The 23,102-nt window shown below is 35.2% G+C and overlaps 1 protein-coding gene across 5 annotated transcripts in view; it reads right to left on the reverse strand.

Annotated features, from left to right (window-relative positions):
• Positions 1 to 23,102, reverse strand: part of SBF2 (SET binding factor 2) — a 305,339-nt gene that overhangs the window by 129,077 nt on the left and 153,160 nt on the right. For all 5 annotated transcript variants that reach the window (XM_030483971.1, XM_030483973.1, XM_030483974.1 and 2 more), the window contains exons 7-10: positions 17,292 to 17,429; positions 3,989 to 4,099; positions 2,209 to 2,319; positions 896 to 1,001 (exon numbers count right to left, since the gene is read on the reverse strand). In XM_030483971.1, the coding sequence (XP_030339831.1) occupies positions 896 to 1,001; positions 2,209 to 2,319; positions 3,989 to 4,099; positions 17,292 to 17,429 (466 nt within the window). The remainder of the gene's footprint in view (positions 1 to 895; positions 1,002 to 2,208; positions 2,320 to 3,988; positions 4,100 to 17,291; positions 17,430 to 23,102) is intronic.

Genomic DNA, 23,102 nt, shown 5'->3' on the forward strand with positions numbered 1-23,102 from the left:
TTTAAACTGCTATCAACAAAATAATAATATTCCTTTTGGAATAATATTCTTTTTGGAAGGATACAGTTATATCTTATCAGTAGTAGATGGCATTGTGCTCATCAGATCTGGTACTGCTTCCTGTGACATAAGCTCTTACTCCTCTTCATTATTTTTTTTCAAGTCTGCATCCATTCTTATTGTCCATTTATGAGAAGAACAGATCACAAGAAGTATTCTGAGGCCATTTGATTACTTGAGACTAAACGAGGTTCATGACTGCAACAGGTCTGTGCTTCAAGTTCACTTCATAAATCAATGGAAAGATGACTAACAGAGTGTTAAAATTTAATGAGACATACGAGATTAGTATTGAGGTATCCAGGTAATAGTGACATGATGTTGTAATTGTAACGAAGAAGTAAAGCATTTGATGAGTATTGTGTTAGATGATCTTGAAAGATAGGGAACAATAGGTAACAACAGAATAATATGAATTCCACATTGGTACCAATATCAGTTCATGGTATTTTTTCTACTAACCTTTTCAGTTACACTAGTTCTATTATTAACCTCCTTGATTTTGTTTGGAGTTTCTACAGTATCCAAAGGGTGGGCAACCTTTCCACATGAATGTTTTTGTAATTAAACAGAGGCCAGGCTCGATTCTGCTCATGCTACACTTACAGATACTAGATAATATTGGAGATAACCTACCACAAGCAGGACTTACAAAAAGGTTACATGAATGTCTGATGAGGGTATAACAACACTATTAGTCATGCTTTCATGCAAAAGAAATTAATATTTACCATGTAGCTTTCTTGGCACATGATTTGAACTGAATAAGAACAGAAAATACCTCATTCTGTAATTTAGAAATAGACTTCTTTTTTCAAAGCAGATCTAGACATACCCAGTTGCTGAAAGAGAAGAGCCACACTGGTGCCTGTAACAGGAAGGCTATCATGTAGAGGAGTCTGTATCAGCTGGCGGTCTCCAGCTCCCAAAGAAAACAACTTCTGTAGAAAGAATTATTTTTTAATTGAGTATAAATGTAATTCATATAGAATAAACAGGCTGTTGTCATACAGATCAGTGATTCATCCTGCACAAATTATTTATTTTGTATACAGCAGTTTAAAGCCAGTAAGAACAACCGAATTGACCAACAGACATCGGAGATACAATTTAACTACTCCACTTTAGAACCAAAAGGCTTGGAATGCAAAAACACGTGGTTGCCTGGAGAGCAATAAGGTATATCTTGACTAAGCTGAGAGGACATTTTGGCACTTACAGCACTAAGAGAAATTTCAAAGTAGCCAGGGCTATGGGAAAACCAGAAAAGAATTAGGGATTTGTAGGATTTCAAGAAGGTTGTTAATCCATAGGTAGGGTGGGAAGTGTGAGAAAACGTGTATGAAATTGACTTTAAAATATTGCCATTTACGTACTTAGTTTCCAGGTATATTTAATAAGAACTACAACTTCCCAGTAGTGTTACAGCATAAAGTGAAGGCCAAACAAATAAGACCCAACTGGCTTGTCAGAAACACACAAATGTATAGGAATAATTTATTTAAATCAAATCAACATACAAACCTGACTTTCTGCTCAGAGAAAGCATAGGTAAAAAGCAGAAAGAAGTGTATTTGCTGAAAAACTTTTTCTTACTTTTAATGCATCAGCTACCTGGAATATTTAATTACCTCTGAGAAAACCATATTTAAGTTACTTTTTTAGCATTTTTTCCAAATTGTATGAAAATAGAATTTCAAATGAATTACCAAAGAAAAGACCAGTGGAATCCTGAACTGCATCAAGGAAAAGACATGGGTACATGGACTAAAGTGAAGGACATGTTAACAAATGGCAAAGAAAAAAACCCTTTAAAAAAAATCTTTAGCAAGCAGAAATAGTCCTGAACACACATTATTATTAAGAACTAAACCTACACAAACTGCACGATTTGTTATTGTGGCTTGTAAAGAGCCAACTCAGTGACAAAATTAACCCTTTGACCTTATCCTGGAATGGAATTTTTGCTGTCTTTAGAAGACAGGCCAGAGGGAAAGCCCTCACAGGCCACAGGGAAAGCACTCAGCTGAACTATGATCTTTTTTCCTTCAAAGGTATTTCAAGAATTTATTTTTTGTTTTCTTCATAAATTAAATTAACTGGAAATTTTTTTTTTTTTTTTTTTTTTTTTTTTAACTCCCCACTTACCTGAGACCCTCCAGAAGCAGGGACAAGGCATGAACACAGATTTGCAATGAGTGTCTCTAGTGACACATTCAGGCTGTCCACATACACAGTATAGATCAGGCCAAGGCAAGCCTAGAAAGGTACACAAAATACATTAGACTTCTATACGGGACGACAGGTGTCAAATTACTTGAAGATCTATGTACATTATTTTTTTAAAATGCGTGTGTCTTAATAGTTATTAATGTAGTGAAGTAGTTTCCAGTGAAGACAGGGTAATTTGCTACAAAAGCAGTAAGTTTCAAAAATAATTTGGCTATTTAGAAGGGATGTATGTGCTGGCAGGTGTAAATATATTCTTTTTTTAAAAGAAAATCCATGTTTAAAATTTGTGCTTTGTTCATTACACAAAAAGTATTTTACTACAAGTCACTTTTAAAAATTACAAAGGCAGTATAGCTTTATCTGTGCTTTGAATTCTATGGATATAAAACTCAGTGGTTTGCAGCACAGAACACTCTGATAAATCAATGAGCTTTTGAGACTCAAAAAGACTAACATCAAGGATCAAGAATTCCATACATTACCTAACTTACATTCTTAATTGTTTCAATATAAATATATTTTATTTTAAAATGAACAGTATATTAATGCTTCAGCATTTTGTTTGGTTTTTTTTTTTTATGGATCCAGTTTTGACTGAGAAATGACAGATACAACTACCGTTTTTACTAATACTTTAACATAATATGATTCAACATTGATTCTAAGAAGCCTTCGATAAAAAAAGGAAATAAATAACTTAGTTATTAGCATCCTTTTGGTGCCCTTTATCTATTGTTATTTTGATAGGTCAGCAAATATTTTAGGAATTCTCTTAGAAACAATTCCAACAGTAACTTGTCATATAACACATAGTTAAGCTGTGGAACTCCTTGCCATGGGTTGTTGTAAAATCTGAGTGTTAAGAAACTGGACAAATTATATGAAAAAACACACACAACTGACACCTCTGGTTCAGGATGTCATTTAACTATAATTCACACTAAATTAGGAAAGTATTTTGTGGAATTACTTCTACAGCCTGCCCTATTCTTACACACATCACTTTGCATTTGCCATGGGCCACTATCAAAGACAAAATACTGGGCTACATGGACTTTTAATCTCACTCAGTACAATCATTCTTACTGTCTAATGACAACTTAGCTGTTGAATGATTTCCTCCCTTTGATCTGTAAACTGAACTATATCTGTTTCTGTTAATATATATTAGCTTAATAAAAATTTAAGCTTTTCATTTATCTCAGATCAGTCATATTTCATCACCTGAAAGTAATCCAAGATTCTAAACCTCTGTCATGCATCTTAATTCGATCTAGAAGAAACTCTGACATTCCACCTTGCATACGGAGAAAAACTAGGGTTTTGCCATTAATTTGCCATTATATATTTAATCAAATATTGTTAATGCCTTGTTTTTCCTGAGCAAGTATGGTTTGGTCCTAATAATTCCCTTCATTATACAGTAAATTGAGCCCAGAAAAAAAAAAAATCTCTATTTCATCTTCTATGAAGATTTAAAACTGCTTGGAGGGTAAAAAAGCACTGCTTTAACCTATGGGGGCTATTTACTGTCACAGACATTGAATTTTATCTAGTTTAATCTAAGCCTACTTTTACTTTTAAATTCCCAAATCAATCCTGAGATGTTTTAAATCAAAAGTACTGTCACTGCTTCTCATTAAAAACAGATTTGTCTGCTGACATATATTATAAATGGCAATTGCAAGTTCTTTACCCTGAAAATTTCTGGATAATCTAGTCTGGACACCAACACCAGACTTTTAGGAGCAAATACTTCTGCAGGCGGAATTAAACCAGACTCCTCTTCACCTTCAACTTCTTTTCCCTTGAAAACAAAACCACTTCAATTAATAAGTAGAAAGAAATCTCATGCTGAAATGTTAGCATATTCTCACAAAAAGTTAACATTTCTCAATGCTTTAGTAAAGAAAATGCATTATTTGAAACTGGTAATGAAGTCAACAGGAGCACATTCCAATGGTTGCCTGAACGCCCTAAAAGCTTCTAGATGTAACTCAACTTGTTAAAACTCATCTGGGAATTCATGTACCAACGTACCTAAAATAAAGTTCTTCTAGACAGCAGTTTAACAGGACAAAGTTTCACATTAAATGCTCCCTGTTTCATGTGTTAGATAGTGAAGTTGATTACAGAATGGGATCCTTTCATATCAAGGTGTTAGCTGATTTACCATCAACGGTAATCCAAACACACAAATAACATTTCATACAAGAATGTTTCATTGTCCTACACATATTCATGTAATTAAATTTCTTACAGAAATTCCGCTAAGGTTACAACTAAAATGATCTATGAAGTAACCTCCAGCCTGACCCAGTGAATTTGGAATCTAAAGGAATTTCTTCACAAAAAAACTAGCTCAGATTTCTCAACAAAATCTATCCAACTTCTAAAATACCAAGTTTCTGTTAAAAAAAAAAAAAAAAAAAAAAAAAGTAAAAGAAAAAAAAAAGAGAGAGAAAGGTTCAATGCAGATAACCTTGCAGTTGTTAGCGATATTGTGCAAGTTGCTATAACCTCCTTGCCAGTGCTAACATTTCAATCACAAATATTTTATTATTATTCATGGCCAAAACTAAAGATGTCATTAAATACTTTCATTTCTAGAATTCCACAGATCTTTGACAAACTGATTAACTGAGTAAGTTTTCAAATGACAGAAAGCCCATGCTTTCCAATTTTTGCATGTAATTCTCTCCACTCCCATACCACCCACCAAATTTCTAAATACTTTATTTGTTCCTCACCAAGCATTCTTCTAAGCAAAAATCACTATATTATCTTAATTAGGACTACAACAAAAATTACTTCCATTTCCATATGGCAACATGAAATATCTGCCTTCTATTTTTGCCATGTTACTAATTGTCATCTCAGTTTATTAAAAAAAAAAAAAAAAAAAAAACCAAAAAAAACCCCATCACTTTTCTACTAAATGGAAGAAGCCTGATAGAAATGCTCTTAAATGCCAGGAATGCTATGAGATCATGGCCTTTATTTCATAATCTCAGTTTAGAATGTAGGTTTCTTTAAGCAAACACATGTATTAAATAAAAGCAGTTAAAACAATGATATAAGTACTTAAAAAGCTGATTAATGCTTTTAATTACGAAAAATGTTCAGTTATAGTAAGCTTCACGTGGGAATTTTATTGATAGGAGCGTACAACCAAAAAAGTTGGGAAAGCACTGCCCTGCAGCATAATTGTTCTAATTGGAAACTAAACAGCTTTCTTCAAGAGCACTTTTGTTTTAACTAACCTAAATTACTTTCTACTGAAACAAAATATATAACAACAGTCCTACCCTGTTCAGTCCTGTCTGCACAGTCCTGTGTGCCTTGGTCAGAGCCAAACGGTGGCAGCTGAAGACATTAGCTTTAGGCAGCAATCATCATCATCTGTGAACCACTTCATCATTTCTGCCTCCACACCAAGACCTGTGTTTTATTATATAAATGCTTTCCTCAGTTTTAGCACCAAATTGAAAAAGTCACTCTGAAAAGGCCCAGTAGCTGGGTATCAGCTAGAAGCTGCACTGACAGCTGTAGAGTATTGAAGAGCTACTTCCTAACCTGACCTGCAGGTGAACATATCTACAATACAGCCTTTGCCCATTGCCCTTTCACCCAAAAGTCAGAACTGGCCTTTCAGGCTTGCATCCTGATAATGGGCATGTGTCTTTTGGAAGCTGCTCAACCACAATCAAGTTCTGTGTCAACTTATGCTAAAGCACTGCTCACACACACCCCTCTGAGAGTAAGATACGTAAGTATGTGCGTATGCACATGCACATTGGTGCTGTATTTTCATTACTATATAGACAAAAAAGGGCATGTAATTTTTTATATGTATACCAGAAGAGACTCAAACACTAAAAATACGGGTTTTATACACAAACTAAACAAGACTCCGGAGTTCCTGTAAAACTGTCACCGTGATTCTTCAGGACATAAAAGTTAAGTGGTATTCATATATACTATAAAACCCCTTGTCTCAGCAAGGTATTAAAAAAACCCCAAACACACACACAAAAGCCCAAACATATAAGGATGGCTATACTGAGCCAGAAAAAAGGTTCATCTATAGCTTAGTGTTGTCATTCCTCCAGCGCATTCTCTCCCCATCTCCGGCAGCTCAGGAACATCCTGACCTGGAGACAGCCTCCTATCTAAAAAATAATTTAACCTTTAAGTAAAAATGGTTTAAAAAGGTTTGTAATAACAAAGTTATTTAATTAAAAGATATGTATAATATTTTCAAACCAAATTAAAAACAATTAGCATAGCAATATATATACACATATGGGCATATACTTGGCTTTGTACATAATTTCTTACTTAAATGGCAATCACTACATACTCAATGTACAGGCTTAGTCTAGTCTGCATTTCATTTCTAGTTTAAAATTGTGATTCATAAATTAATAGAGAAATACAGTAACTCAACAGTCACATGCCCCACACATTCAATTATTTCCTTCCATCCATTATAATACTGACAGGGAGAGCTTTTACATTAATTACAGTTCCCTATCCCTATCCCCAAAATGCAAGAAGAATTTTTAAATTATAGTTTAGTGGTTATACACCACTAAAGATATAATCAACAAAAGTTTATTGTATCAACTGTTCTAAAGAACAATTATGAATTCTAGGCATAACGGCAACAGCTTCTGGATATCTTGACAATATTAGGAAAAATGAAATTAAAACATACTTCACATTTTCAAAGGCAAAAGAATATGGAAACTTTTCTATACTCACATGGTACTAAGATAATGAAAATTAAGTGTGCATAGACAGGGAAGAGGTTTCTATAAAAGACCATTTTCATAAAATCCACTCAACATCAGACCAAGTCTTGAATTAATTCATAATTAGATTTAATTGAAAACTTTATGGGCACAATAGCAACACAATATTGAATGGATAAATCATTTATACTATAAAAACAACCTCTTACTTCATAAAAGACTTACAGGAAAATGTAATGTGACTAGCCATATTTCTTCCACAGCTCAACATTCTGATAGGCACACAGGCACATTATTAGGAGTCAGTAGGCTAAGTAGATAATAATTTCAAACACATGACTTTTAACATACTTTTCAAGCAAAGTATTAACAGCATAAGCATTCTGTAGCAATACTAAATACAAAGTGGTAAAACTATAAACTTAACTCTTTCAATTTACACTTTTGCTCAGACACATGCACATTTCATCTTTCTTTTTCCCTTTTCTCATCTAGGAGAAAATATTCTCTAATAAAAACTAATAGAAGAGTTAGTTGCTGTTTTTTCCTCAATCAATACCTTTTTATTTTATAAATATAGCATTCCATTTACAACTAAATTAAGAATAATTGGATGTTAAAGATACATAAACCGAAAGATTAATTTAAATTGGTTAAATAAGATAATACTGATTTCATTTTATTTTTTCTTTTTAACCTAGTTGATTATTATAGTTTTTCTTTTGTACTTATATTGATCGGAAGATGATGACAATGGTATTTGGTATGCTGTTACAGAGCTTCCCTGAGATCTCTCATCTAGATTGTTGACTTTTTTCTTGTATCATGAAAAGTATCCATTTAACACACTTGTGACCTAAAGTGATGGGGTAAATGTACAATAACCAACTAACTGAACTAGCAGCATCACTTTATAGTTTATAAACTTAGTCAATAAAAGTAGCTGAATTAATGAATGCATTTGTGCAAGCATTAGAAAAAATCTCACAAAAGAATAAAAGTACACATGATCAAGTAATTAAAAAAACCCCACAACATTAATCCCCTGACTGACAACCAACAGTTCAGAAAAATTAACTGTGATCAGCAGTTCATCATCAGTTTGCTTTATTTGTTTGCTTGGTTTCTGAGAACAACTTGTTCCTCAGTTTAGCCAAGGGATGTTCACGGCATTAAGCCCAAACTAAACATTCAGATTAATTATTCAAGCATTTTTTAATGAGAAAGGTACTGACAACTGGAGTTACCTACCAACAGATCAGACATGATTTCCCAGATCCACAGGCTAGAAAAAGGTTTAATATATTTTTAATAGATGTAGTTAAAATCAGATACTTGTGGGCTTTATACACATTAAATAAGGTATTGTTTAATTTGGTGTCCTTTTGCTTTAGAAACCCCTCTACATTTATAAAAGAAGCATATGAACAACTGGGCACACTTTGCAGGACTTTACCAAGTACAATGTAATGAGATAAAAGTTTGAAAGCTTGGTATTAGGAAAAAAAAATCAGGTATAATAATAATAGCCTCAAATTGGTGTCAAAGACAACCTAAACATTTCTTACAATTGTAATGTATATTAAATATTTTTTTTCATATGCTACACACAGGGTACTATGGAAAAATTATTTACAGATTCTAATAGAGCAAGGGACGAGTAGTCATGTAGCTGTCCCAGGTCAGTCCCACACCAGTCTATTTAAGGAGACACGAAAGGAAATGTAATGAACACTGTGAATGTATGAAGGCATATAATACAGAGCACACAGGCTTAAGCTTAACAACATGTGACTGATGATACCATTTCAAAACTTCACTGCCGTCTCCTGCTTCTCCAGCATGCCCTATATGCACTACTCAGCATAACTTAAGCAGGTACAAAGGTTAAATGAAGTAGTCCTGTGACATCTTCCACTCGATGCATTTTGCTTTATCACAAATATATATTCAGAGTTGAAAATTATGAGTTTCAGATGACATCTTGTATAGACAAGAACAGCCTAAGTGTTTAGTGTCCACACTTAGCACCAAGGAGCGTAAGAAAGAAATTTCTTTAGAGCTATTCTGTGTGCTGGCTTGCCAAAACAGAAATAGTAACACTGCATGAAACATGACAAAAGCTCAACCAATCGAACCGACAGCAAAGCTGTTAGAAAGTCCTCTGCATCAGGTCCTATTCTTATTGCTTTGTTTTACTCTTTATATACTTTTTACCGCTGACACCAATAATCTCACATATAAACTGGGCTCCTGAAAATCAACAAAACCCAAACCACCAAACCCAAAGTAAACTGATCATTGGCAGTTAGTATTAAGAAATAACAACGAAAAGCCACCACCATGATCAGCATGCTAACTGAAATAGGCTCAAAACAAACAAATGGTGGTATCTCTTCAAGCAACGGTTATTGAACTTATGAAACTCTTCTGCCACAGAATGGTAGTAATAAAAATGCAGACAGGGTCACAAGAAGACTGGGCAAGTTAATGGAATTCACAGAGATTACTAAACATACACCAGGTATATTTGGCTCAGTGGGTCCTTGGACTGTAGAGGCAGAGGAGGGACCACTCATGGATATATTATGTACGCTGTGTACCTCTGCTAATCCCTAGCCATTCACTCCTAACCATCCACAGACACAAAATACTGTGCAAGATGTCTTTTCTTTCTGACCCCAAGTGATCACTCTTAGGTTCTTCCAAGCACTTAATGTAACATATTTGAACGTATCTTACTTAATTATACACTTTCACAGTATTATTTAGATTATAAAATAGTACAACTTTTCTGCTATATTATTATATTCAGTATTCACTGGTAGATAACAGCTTGAAGAACACATTAATTCTCTTTTGATACCTAAATCACACATACACGGGGCAGGAAATCAATTAAGTGATTACAAACTTATTTTTTATTCTCTTCTTTCTTTTCTCTCTGACTGAAGGACTTTGTCCTTAAGGACACAAAAAACCCCTACCCATTTATAGATATCTAAAACCTAAACTGACTTAATATCATTCATGGTCTTAGACTTGGTCTCAAGCATGTGGAATAGAGGAAAAAAAATGATTACAGCATTCACATTACAAGCAAATAGTTCTTTGTAGCTATGAATTAATTTCATTTCCTGTAGATTTATGTCAAAGTTAAGTTAGAAAAAACTTGTGGATCACCCAATATCTGATAAGGGTTGGTCTCGCACTCCATGTTCTCCCTCATGTGGCAGTGGATTACAAAACGTAACTTTCTGCTTCCCACCCATTTTCATAAAAGCTACTGCAAGTACAAGATCTCTACTGTCAATTGTATTTGGCTGACCCTGCATGTCTTTAAGTGCTGCATGTAGAAAATCAGCACATAAACAGACATTTTCACGCAAGCCTCAATTTCAGCTTAAGAAATTATATTAAAACTTTTTCTAGAAAAAAGGTGACTGATTTTGTGCTACTTCAGAGAAAAACTGCAACTCATTTAAAGGCAACAGACGTGGCAACCAAGAAAACAAATGACAGCAGCCAATTTTACTCATATTAACCTTACCTTTTTTTATTCAACATTGCTCTGATCTAGCCCTCAAACTTTCAGGTTTCCTCTTAAACTTTTATGAACATAATTTTGCAACAATAATCATTTCAAGATGTCAGCTCTGCTTCCAAACATTTAACTTAAAAATAACAATCTAGCCAAAATCTACATTAGGAACTGAAGTCAATTTTTAAAGATGAAAATGACTCACCAATATAGTAAAAAAAAATTATTTCTACTGCTGAGTGTAGTTGAGGTTAAGGGGCTTACACAGCTTCAGAACACATTAGCATTTGCTCCATCAACATGGAGCTGAATTCTAGCACACATTAACCTTAAGTATCCTTCCTTTCCTGTCTTTTCACCCCCAACTTCAGAACTTAGTCCATCTTAATACTTGTGTATGCCCAAATTTGCCACTTATCAAATCTCCAATACTGAAGGTTCCTAGATAAAGCAACTCCGAACCGTTATCCAACTGTCCAAGACTACCAGGTGTCTATCCAGTCTTCACCTACATTGGCTCTGACCTCCTTCAGCGTGAACCACTATGACCTTCTGGGTCTTTGAACCACCTCTATGAATTGCATTTGTTAGAACTGCCACTCACTTCCAGATATGAAGACAATCCAGGCATGCTGGCCATACATCTCCGCGCTGGGGGCATACGCTGCTGAAGCCAGTGCATTTAGTTCTGATTAATGCTGGGCAGAGAAACATGAGGTTTCTCTTCATGTCAGAGTGAAGAAAATAATTTTAAACTGAGGCACTAATAGAAAAGTTAGAAATCATTAGATGCAGCTTCGCAGTTGGGAAGGCGGAAGCTGGCAGGCATTTTTTGAAACTCAAAATCAAATGTGAACAGAAACTGAAATTAGAATTGTACTTTCATTAATTCATCTAGTTCTAGAGACAGAATGAACATCTCATTACGAAATTTTCACTCTAGTACTTCATTGTAATTGTCAAAACCAGTTTGCCCTATGCAAAATTTTGCACTGAAATTCTGCCAAGTTCAGCAAGCCTGCTGTTCTTCTACTAACTGCTCAGCAAAGAAGATTTAGAAACCATGCATAATTTCTTATTTTAAGAAAAATTATTTAAAGTTTGCTTTAGTAATCTTATGCCAATTGCTCATTTGGGACAGATCCATTTCTCCCCATGTGACTTAGTCTCTGCTGGTCTTATTTACAGCCAAATACACTCTTAGCTGGTTTATCAACATCCAAAGGCCAAAAAACATTCAGCATTCATTCATTTTATTTACTTTTCAGATAATACAAACACACATATCCAATAAATTCTAACACATGTACAAAAGTTAAAATAAACTTAGCTGATGCCTCCAGAAGACAAAATCTGCATCCTCCCTACAATCTGCTGTGCTGAACTAAAAGACAGGTGAATGGATCTACTTCATGGCTTGTCTATGTGCACAGAATCACACCACTGCAGCTAAACTTATACTGGAATAATTATACCAGCATAAAAGAAATTATCTTGATCTAGTAATTTCAAAACAGGATTAAAAAACCTGTAGTAATATACAGTAGGGATTCTATCAACTAAAAAAGAAAAGGACCAAAGACAGAAAATTATGCAAAGATTGCAAACGTATCATAGAATGGTTTGGGATGGAAAGGATATCAAAATCAACTAGCTCCAACCCCCTGCCATGGGCAGGGACACCTACTAGACCAAGTTGCTCAAAGCCCCATCCAACCTGGCCTTGAACACTGCCAGTGATGGGGCATTCACAAATTCCTCAGGCAGCCTGTTCCAGTGCCTCACCACTCTCACAGAAAAGAATTTCTTCCTCCTATCCAATCTAAGTCTCCCCAAAACAAGCTTTTGCACGCTGCAACAGCATTTTCCCTTGCCTCAGGAAATTATTTGTGAATGTTCTGAATGTGCCATAGTATAGTTTGGGACTTTTACAATTTCTTTTTGCAGAAGGGCAGTGAGAGGAAGACAATGTGAATAGCAGGAAATGGAAGACTTGTGAATTATTACTTATGTGCATTTTCCAGAGTGATATATTTAATCTTAGCAACTTTGTGATCGCAATGTTTTAATGTACACATGCTTAAGACAACACACAAGGATGATACAATCTTGTAGTAAGATTGTTATAAACGAACTTTTGTGCTGATCTCATTGAGCAGATTTTCCATCATACAACAAATGCAGTTGCACAGGCCCAGTTACCGGCATAAATCATTCTCTAATTTGTTGATGGCAGGGTTGGGGAGAGAGGATAAATTTCTTTTGAAATGCAAAGCAACATACAATTTGACCATTAAGTTCCCAAATGAGTCAATGTTTTTAAAAAAGATTCTATCCATGGTGCTCTTCCAAGCATTGTTAGTATAAATTCTAACTGTGTAACTGGTAAGAAGCACAGCTGAGCTCAGTAGAAGTATCTGCTGAGTCAAAAGTATTAAATCAAGTCTTTGTGTGCTAAGTGGTAACATCCAGAAATTGCTGTTAGAAATAAGAACCTCATTTTAGTAAACAGTGTATATAGCACACAGAGCTACACATATACATATATTTGTGAATATATATATGCATTTTTTGATGGCTAAAGTTACACAGAGTATATTAGTTTATAGGCGAATTCTGTTGATTTACGATTCTTCTGAATATCCTTAGGCTGCTCAACAGCTTCCAGCTTTTGCTGCCATTAAAATAAGCTAGGTATAACCATTTCTTTGGCTGACAGGACAAATTTTTCTTGAAACCAATGAGGTTTGAAGTCCACAGCAACAATTAAAATACAGTAATGGGGAGGTGGGTACCCAACACCAGAAAAAAAATTCTTCAAGGCACCATGATGGAAGAGGAAATAGGGATGTTCTGACTTATTCTCCTCCTAATTCCTGTAGATACAAGTCAGTATGGCATGTGGCTCTATTCACTAGAGCATCTACGTGGCACCTTAAGCCAGACAGAAATGTGGACAACAGACCAAGCATGTGCTGGAGACATAAAAAGCGGGAAGGAGAAAAGAGTGCAGTATCCGAGATTTCTTTACACTTTCTATTGGTAGGAACTTGAGGTCAGAAAGAAATACTGCACACAGAACTGCCCTGAAACATACTAAAAGAAGCCTTTAAATGACACCAGCTTTACTATCGTTAGTTCATTATCAGACTGCCTCTAGTTGCATACTCATGTTCCAAACTTTAGACTCTGTCGTGGTTTAAATCCAGCCAGTAACTCAGAATCATGCAGCCGCTCACTCACTCCCCTGCTTCTTCCACCCCACTCCTGGCGGAATGGGCAGGAGATTCAAAAGAATGTAAACCCTACGGGTTGAGATAAGAACAGTCCCAATAACTAGAGTATAATATAAAACTACTACTACTAATAGTAATAATGATAAGGGAAATAACAAGAGGAGAGAATATAAAACTAAAAAGGGAAGAAAAAAACCAAACACAAGTGATGCGCAGTACAATTGCTCACCACCCACTGACCAATACCCAGCCCAACCCAAGCAGCGTTCTGCCCTTCCGGGTGATTCCCCTGAGTTTATATACTGGTGCTGTGCTATGAAATACCCCTTTGGCTAGTTGGGGTCAGGGGTCCTGCCTCTGCTTCCTCCTGGCTTCTTGTGCCTCTCGTCACTGGCAGAGCATGAGAGACTGAAAAATCCTTGATCAGGGTAAGCATTATTTAGCAACAACTAAAACATTGGTGTGTTATCAGCATTGTTCTCAGACTAAAGCCAAAAACACAGCACTGCACCAGCCACGAAGAAGAAAAGTAACTGTTACAGCTGAACCCAGGACAGACTCCTGTTAATGTCAAATTTTCAAATGTTTCATTTTAATCTCAGATGAGGAACATATTCTTGTATAGCTTTAAGAAACGTAACTTGGGCAACTGAGACTAGCATTGCAAACCAGAACAATCCATGAAGGATTGCATGGCAAAGCTGTATCACCTGCATCCATAGCATCAAGTGAGTTTTATTCCCATGTTTAATAGAATAACATGTTTTCACCTTCCTTGTGAGTACAGATATGGAGTACTGACCAGACTAAAAGGAACATCAATCTTTTTGATATATTGTCACAACTTTATGAGAGCTGATCGCCAACAAAACTGACCAGCATCCATGCAGATAGTAAATGCCAGATCAGTTCAGAATGACAATACTGAAACGATGCAAAGTATGATTCAGAGATGTCAACAAATAAAAGAATATTTTATTTTCTATCCAGGAGTAGGAAGTTGACAATAGGCCATCAGTTGATTACTAGAGCCTGTGCTTTTCTCTGGAAAACTTGTTATGACATGCAACTGCCAAGAGATTAAACTGAATCCAGGGCTTTCAGAGATACCAGGGAGAATACTTTTTTCCTGCAGACTAGATAGTTTTTACAGTTTTCATATTAGTCTTGCACCCCAGGCTATCATGGGTACTACCTAGATATACCACATGAGTACAACCTCCTTGCTTTACAGATAGCATTTATTTACAAATTATCTTGTAACAAACAGATAAAGCAGAAACGAAGGGAACCAGAATGACAAAAGTAGCCTTCTCAGACCCAGCTTGATCAATTGCGTCAAAAAGGTTCTTGTATTATTCTGCAGAAGGTTCAAAAAAGGTTTGATAGTTCTAGCATTCACAAGCAGAGAAATCAGTTTATTTTCATTTTGCAGTTTAATTAACCATAGAAACTTTCAAGTGGTTGACTCCAGTTTTTTGTGAAGACGATTCAGCCAAGCAGATTCTGCTCCAGCTGACTTCCGACCAATCTTGTGTATCAGCAAGGTTTACCTGGGGAAGGCTACTGAAAAAGAAGTAACTCTTCTTTTTTGGAAATTTATTCTTACTTTTGTCTTAGTGAGTTATATCATTAGGTAAAAAAATTTAAAATTGAAAGTATAACTGTGAACAGTACTGTCCGGATTTAATTTCAAGCCCTGGACACTATGTTTCATGGACTGTTTGTTTAATGAGGCATGCATCTGAATGGTTAAATCAATACTACTTTCATAGCCCAATGCTTCATAAGCTTATGTTTCATTACAGATTGTACATGTGCTGAATTCTTGTCTAATGACCATGTAACAGGGCACGTTCAATTATTCTCTTTGGGTTTTAGAAAGAAACAGGAAGTTTGGCTATAAACAATGCAGTCATAGAATAAATTTCACCACAGCAAGTTCATCTGAAAAATATGCATTCTTTTCAACCCAGCCAGGAATGGCATTATGAAAACCAACATCCTGCTGCACTCAGGTTTTTAATTTTTTTTTTTATTAATACTTAGGCAATATAAGAAAAAACCCACAACTTTTAGTTAATACTGGATGTTTTGTGATGAGCATTACTTGAAAGATGGGAATACTGAATCAAAAGCAGCTGCTAGAAACCACAGGATAAATAACAAGTTTGCTAAATTTAGTATATATTATGAAATACATAGAGTAGAGGAAGAGTCAGCTATTGTGAATTTTTATCAGCTGGGAAAAAATTACTATAGAATACTTCACTGTTTACTGTAAAATAAAGGAAAATGACAGACATTAACTAATGACAAAAATTTTAGTAGGAAGGTGTCAGTTGATCTAAACTTTAAGATTGAAATACACGTCATTTTTTTATTACATTTCTGCTTTTAACTCCTTTTAATCGTCTAAAAAAAAAAAAAAATCCACCTAAACTGTACCATTAATGAAATAAGAACAACTGTTATTCTCTGGCTTCCAATTGTGCCCAGAAAAAGCATAATACTATGCCACATTTTTTAGTTGCTCTACAAATAATACACAGAGAAAGTACACTTGGATTATTACAAGCAAATAATCAGTAATGTTACATTATACTAACAGAGCAAAAAAACCTACTTCAGTCAGCTATCTATTTAATTGTAACTAATTTTAATATAATTAGTGCCAAGGTTTTACTTATTTTATAATTTTCATGTGGGGGAATAAAACATCTGAAAACATAACAATGGCAGTGGATTAGGTTTTCCCTAGGTTCTAGCTTCTAAAGATTCCAAGTATTATGTCATAGCAGAGATTCTGCGAAGTACTTTACATCAAATGGGAAACAAAATGTCTATTTTTGAAAGACTGAGGTTGCCCAAAAAATAATTAAATACATGTTTAAAACCTACACTTCCAAGTGGCTGACACCCAAAATCCGACCTACCTAAAAACTGAAGAATTGTTCTATCCACTTTAAAAACCTTGCTATTTACACCCATACTACATCCATTTACAGGAATACATATATACCTACACCACAGCTTGTATACATTTGTCCTGTGCTGGCCTGATAAGAGCTGGCCAGCAGAGGGAGCAGAAGTTAAGAAACACTTTTGCCTAGAACAAAGATGAGAATCATTCATGCTAGGTCAAACATGGAACTAAATGCAAGGAACACCATACTGGCTGTTCCATTTAAAAAAAACATGTGGTGGAGAAAATGGAATTCTATTAAATGTTTTTGGCTGGGTTTGCTTTTTTGTTTTTGTTTTTTTCAAAGCAGGTAAGACAAAAAACACAAGCAAGTATATTGAGCTTACCTTTGCACAAAAATACATGCATTTGTGTATGATAGAAAAAATACATCCTTACCAGAAATGGCAAAATATTTTCTATATTTGTCCTCTATAACATTTATCTATTGTTTCTAGACACCTTTTTCTGTATTTTGTTACTTATTGTAAAGTTTTTACCTGTAGATTAATCTCTGCTTCATAGAAAGTTAAGCAGGAACAGTAGTGCCTCTCTGAGTCTATATCAGTCAAAACCACCACAAAGAATGTTGGTTGTTTTCTCTCTTTCGAAAGCTGCCATCCTCCAGGCTGGCAAAACTAATGAAAAAAAAAAAAAAAAAAAAAGAGAGAGAAAAAGACACACACATGTAGTTAACCAGTAATAGCAATTATCTTAAGAAATACAAAAAATATTTTTTAACGATGCAACAAAACATCTGAAACAAGAAGCTCATTTCATTTATAGTTAACATATTCAGGGTTGCAAATTCAGAGAAAATGGGGCAAACCCAGTGAGCCTTGGAGTTGGTCAGAATGATATAAATCTAGCTCTATAAACATAAAGGGAGATTTAATAAACCTTACAAACTGAAGATGTGTTCCTCTGAATTCAGTATTCAAGATTATCTTTGCATGGTTTAACAGGCAACAACAGAAATAAATTGACACGTTATGCAGGCAGGTTTCATTTGGAGAACAGGTTATAATTTGAAGACGAAATTGTTGTATCTTGGAACGTCTCTATGTTTTTAATTTCTCCACTTGTTTCTCCATTAATTTATCTAATCAAACACAGATATTCCACTCTCGCCTACTTGCAAAATTATTCAATACTTACTGCTACAAAAGACTATTTACAGAGCATTACTCTTCATCCATTTATTGACTACCTCTGTAAATTTCAGGTGAACATCTGAAATTTTATAAGAGGTCGCGTCATAGCAGGGATATAAGTTTTGCCACCCCTGTGAAAAATATGTTCAAGTTTAGCGACTTCGTAAGTCTCAGGGACAAAGAAAACCACTCTTCTTGGATTCAAAGAGGCTGCAGTTCTCCAAATAATTCATATGTACTTCAAATACGACATGTTTCCAAGCTTTTGTAGCAATGAGCAGACTAAACACATGCAATATTTAAAACACACGTCAAATAAGCCTAAGTTCTTTCAGCATCTGTTCCTTCAAGTTGACCGGGTTCAAGTCGACCACTTGCACTGTGGCAGTGCAAGTCATCAGAACCAAAGACAGCAGTTCTGACCTCAAAAGGGAGATCCACAAGCAGCATGAAGAAAAAGAAAACTATAGCTCAAAAGCAAGTGATAAGTGTATGGTTTTAATTCTTTTTGAAATGACTAGAGTACATCATCAGTTAATAACTTGTAATAGAACAGTCTACTGAAATTCAGAAATCAGTTTGCTGAAGATTTGTGAGATGGTCTGTATGGAACTTTGTATTCACGGTTTCTTTTACTTAAGGCTGAAGTCACATACATGAAAAATTCACAAGTACATTATCATTAGCAAAATTATAAACTTAGAATTTACATGGGGTGAAGGTAATAGCCCCTGTATGTATTGGGAATTAAAAAAAAATTAAATTAAAAAACCCAAACCACCCACACACCAAGCATTTCTAGAATTGTTAAACAATGTGGATACCAAAGGAACCAGAGAGATAGGTCAAAATCTCCTGTTTCCAGCAACTGCTTCTTTCTGCTGTACAGCTGTTAAAAATTGAAAGAGCATGCAGAGTAAGCTGTAAACAAACATTTACTACAGATTCATCTTTAGAACCTCTACAATAAAACCTGGGTAGTCTTAGGTGACTAGCAGTTAAAACTCTGCCTCTGATATACAATTCATTTTACGATCCTGGGAAAATCTTCAAAACCAAAGTTTTCTCATGTTACATTCTTTGAATTCTAGATAGTCAGCTTAACACTTCTGAGTCTGTATCCTTAGAAGTGCTAAGCAGCCCCTCCTGCATCTAAGAATAACTTTTCTGAACATCAAAAAGTACTCTGAGAAAAGACATCCTAATCATTCCAAGCTAAACATCCAGTATTAGTCCATGATAATACTGGCCTAATCTCCCTTTGTTTTTCATCCCATGTCAGTTAAAAATAAGAAGATACCACTATTAGTCTTGCAGGGCTGCTATAAAGATAATGTAATATGGTCAATATATATAACATCATAACAAAAGCATCACTTAAAAGTTTCACAATAAAATCATTAGAATTTTTTATGTATTGCAGAGTTTAGGTGGCGTGTGGTAATTGAAGTGCGGAATCTGTAGCCCAAATAAGACAAAAACCCCCAAACTTTGAATAACTATTTGTTCAACAAGTATGAGCCAAAATGCAAAGAATGCAGTACGATTCTGTTAATAATGGAAACATTTCCATGGTATACCATTAACATGGAATCATCCATACAAATTAAGGCTGCTCATGCAGTCCTAGCTCTGGCACTTCTTAAGCTCTGAATGCTTGAGTTTACAATCACCACTCTTTCAGGCCTGCCAAGTCTACCAGTTCTGACAGGAGCTCCTTGCTGATGCCACTGCCCTCTAGCTTTACGGGTAATTTCCCATCTCATACCTGTAAGCAGTAATCTATCAGAATTTTGACTGTCTGGAATTCCTGGACAAAGGACTATTCTGCACGCACCAAACACCACCTACTAAAGGCACAGAAGAGCCGGTATATCCAGATAATCCACAAACAATGTATTCTGCACCCAAATAACAGATACGTGAGCCTGTGATGTGTGGCTCATGCCTAGCTGGTCTTCACATGATACACACAATCAATTTTGAACTCTGAGCTATCGCTAAGTTAACTTTGAATATACTTTTTGTGTTTATTTTAAAATAAAATACATTGTAATAAGCCTTTATTAGCAGGAATATTGCATAAAATTTATGCCAACATCTGCCCTGTAAAGTGCGAAACGCAAAGGGAAAACCAACAGCTAAATTTTTTACTATCAGAAGTGACTGTTGATGTGGGCAGGCTGCTCTCAATAGCAATCTCTCCATCTTTAAGCACGTCTAAACCCTACTCGTGCCCGTAAAAATTCTTCCCAATTTCAAAATGATCTTGTGTGTAAGGTATGCTTTCTAGATTTAACTGTTTTACTAGAAAACAGCAATTAGTGATTGTTAAGGCAAACAGCTGAAGCAGAGTGCACCCACTGGCTACACAGAGAATCTGTGTTTTCAAATAAACTGGAAGGAATTTATAAATATAGAGATTGAGGATAAAGACAACATGCTCCTCCAAGAAATTAAACAATGAATGATTCTCAGTTTCCTTAACATAAGGTAATAAATATTAGTGTAATATCTGACATGCAAACAACATTGAGAAGAATGTCCAAACTAGCATAAATACAAGCTACTATCCAGTATGATTACCAGCACAGTCTGGCCACTAACAGGAAAATGTTTCCTTACCAAACCAGATGCTATACCAAAACAGCCAAAAGCACCACTGTGAATATAATTCAAAGGTCATGGGCTTCTTCAGTAAACAAGAAAAAACCCAGGAGTTTAAAAATGAACACGCTCCCATATTGTTTCACTTATTTGCCAGAAGTCCTGGAACCAGAACATAACTTCTACTAAATACACTGAAAATTGGAAATAATCAGATTGTCCAACTCATTATTTATAGAAATAAGCCCCTAATGGTGGCGAGTGCTTAAAATCAACTCCAGATTACAACTGATTTCCTTCTAAAATCTGGTGCAAATATCCAGAAGTTGCGTTGAAGAATATGGAAGAGATCTTATATTCAAGGTGCTGAAATGACATTTCAAGCATTGTTTGAAACTGCAGGTTTCCAATGAAGCAAAGTATTTTCTCTTAATTATTCCCACCAATGTTTTCAGACTAAACAAGAAACCAGACAGATATTAAAATGACGCACAGTATTTTAAAACAGCGTAACTGGGTTTGTTACCTTTAAAAATTTTGTATGTCATGTCATCACCACAAGCCTTCTCTCTAAAGTGTAGACATGGTTAATGAATGTTTAGAAGTGACACTTGTTTCTTCTAATTTTTGTAAGCCAAACATGTCATCACTGCTTGATTCAGAAATTTGTTCCTTCTTTCCTACCTAGAGCTGTAGATGTACTCCTACTCCTTGCCCTGTCCTCCTCTTCCAAAATAAATCATTTGCATAAATCAGCATATACCTTAGATATACTGTATACAGCTTTGGTGTCTAGAATCATGGAATTATAGAATATCCTGAACTGGAACGGACCAATGAGGATCAAGTCAAACTCCTAACTCCACACCAAGCAACTTCAAAGTTAAACAATGTATCTAAGAGCGTTGTCCAAATGCTTCTTGAACACTGACAGGCTTGATGCCATGACACTACCCTGGAGAGCACACTAAAGCTGTTGAAAAATTGAAGAAAATTGAAGTCACAATTTCTATTAAAGTACTGGAGGAATTACTATGTAGGAAGAAGTTTTATTGCATACTGTGGAAATGAAGACTAAATACTGTTACCATACTGAACAGTAATTATGTGGTGTTCAAGTTACATTGGAGAAAAATTTTAGTCATTTGTCTCGTTACCATGGCAGAACTATAGTATTTGCCCTCTGTATCTGTTGACCAGAAATTACTCATTTGCTGAATTGCATGTTAGAACTTTGTCATTTATGTCTGGGGTTGCACCCCAAGCACAACCAAGTCCATAACAATATTCTAGTTGGGTCTGTGTAGCTACAGACAAGAAGACTGCTCTCTCTGCACTTTACGTTGTTTTCTGTATCAGCAATCTGGTCAGCTTTCTGTCAGAAATCCACTACCTCTGATGGCACTACCAAAGCAGAAAGGGGGGGAAAAGCTTGTTCAGAAAGTTTGTATGATACAATTTTGCAAGTCATCTCTTGAAAGCTTTTTCGGAAGTGTTCATACAGAACAGAAGACAAGGTCTGTGATATAACATTACAGAACCCTGCACTTAATACACTAATTACATTTAAAATATATTCTCACACTATATATTTTCTTAAACATACATTTCTGTACTTGTTTCTTGTTAAATAAAATCCAAAACTATTTGGATGCACATAAAATAGAAAACATTTGAACTCTATTGACAACACTTGAATTAAAAGATCCCAAAATGACTTTAGAATTTAAAACATCTGACACAGATATCCACCTTCCTTTCTAGTTTAACTCTTTCATCAAACATTTGATTCTCCATTGGATCACTCTGAGCATAAGGTTTCATTTTATGGTCCGCTCCTGTAGGCTTTCTTTGACTTTTCAAATAACTGTGCTTTGTTTTTAACATGTATCAAGATCATCATCTTTTCTACAAACCTCCCGGAAAATAAAGGGCCATGTTCTGGACATTATGTGAAGGAAGTTTGTTCCATCTGGACTTGCATGACCTAGCACCAGCTGCTGAGTATTTCACCATTTCACCATTCACTTATGTATGGAATTTTGGCAAAGGGAATTTTCTTTTTCAGATGCATACCTCTACTTAAAACAAAACAATTACAGTGCTCACTGGCATAATAAAAAAGCAATGTTATGAAGCTGTAAATCTGAGGAAATGCTTGGAGCTTTGGGGAGATCTCTGAATATAAACAGAATACAAAATATACACTGAACTTTATAACATCTTCCTGCCTTTCAAGATCTCATATCTAAGAAACTGCATATTTATTCTTAGCCTAGTCTAAAATAAAACTAGAGCACTTAAAGTATACTCCAAATTATTTCCAGGTAACAAGCCCATTTTAAGGGTTGTAGAATATTTTGATTATTAACTATAAACAATTAAACTCGCTTATAAAGAAAGAATAAAAATAGCTCTTAACCCTCAAAGAAATTTGAAGGTCTTTTCTACCCTGAAATTTACTGAAATACAGAGTTCTCCAAGATGAACCTTTACACGATCACCTTGTGGCACCAGTGAACTACTGCGACCTGATGCCAGGAGCCCCCC

The sequence above is a fragment of the Strigops habroptila genome, chromosome 4, assembly GCF_004027225.2.
Source record: "Strigops habroptila isolate Jane chromosome 4, bStrHab1.2.pri, whole genome shotgun sequence".
Taxonomy (NCBI): domain Eukaryota; kingdom Metazoa; phylum Chordata; class Aves; order Psittaciformes; family Psittacidae; genus Strigops; species Strigops habroptila.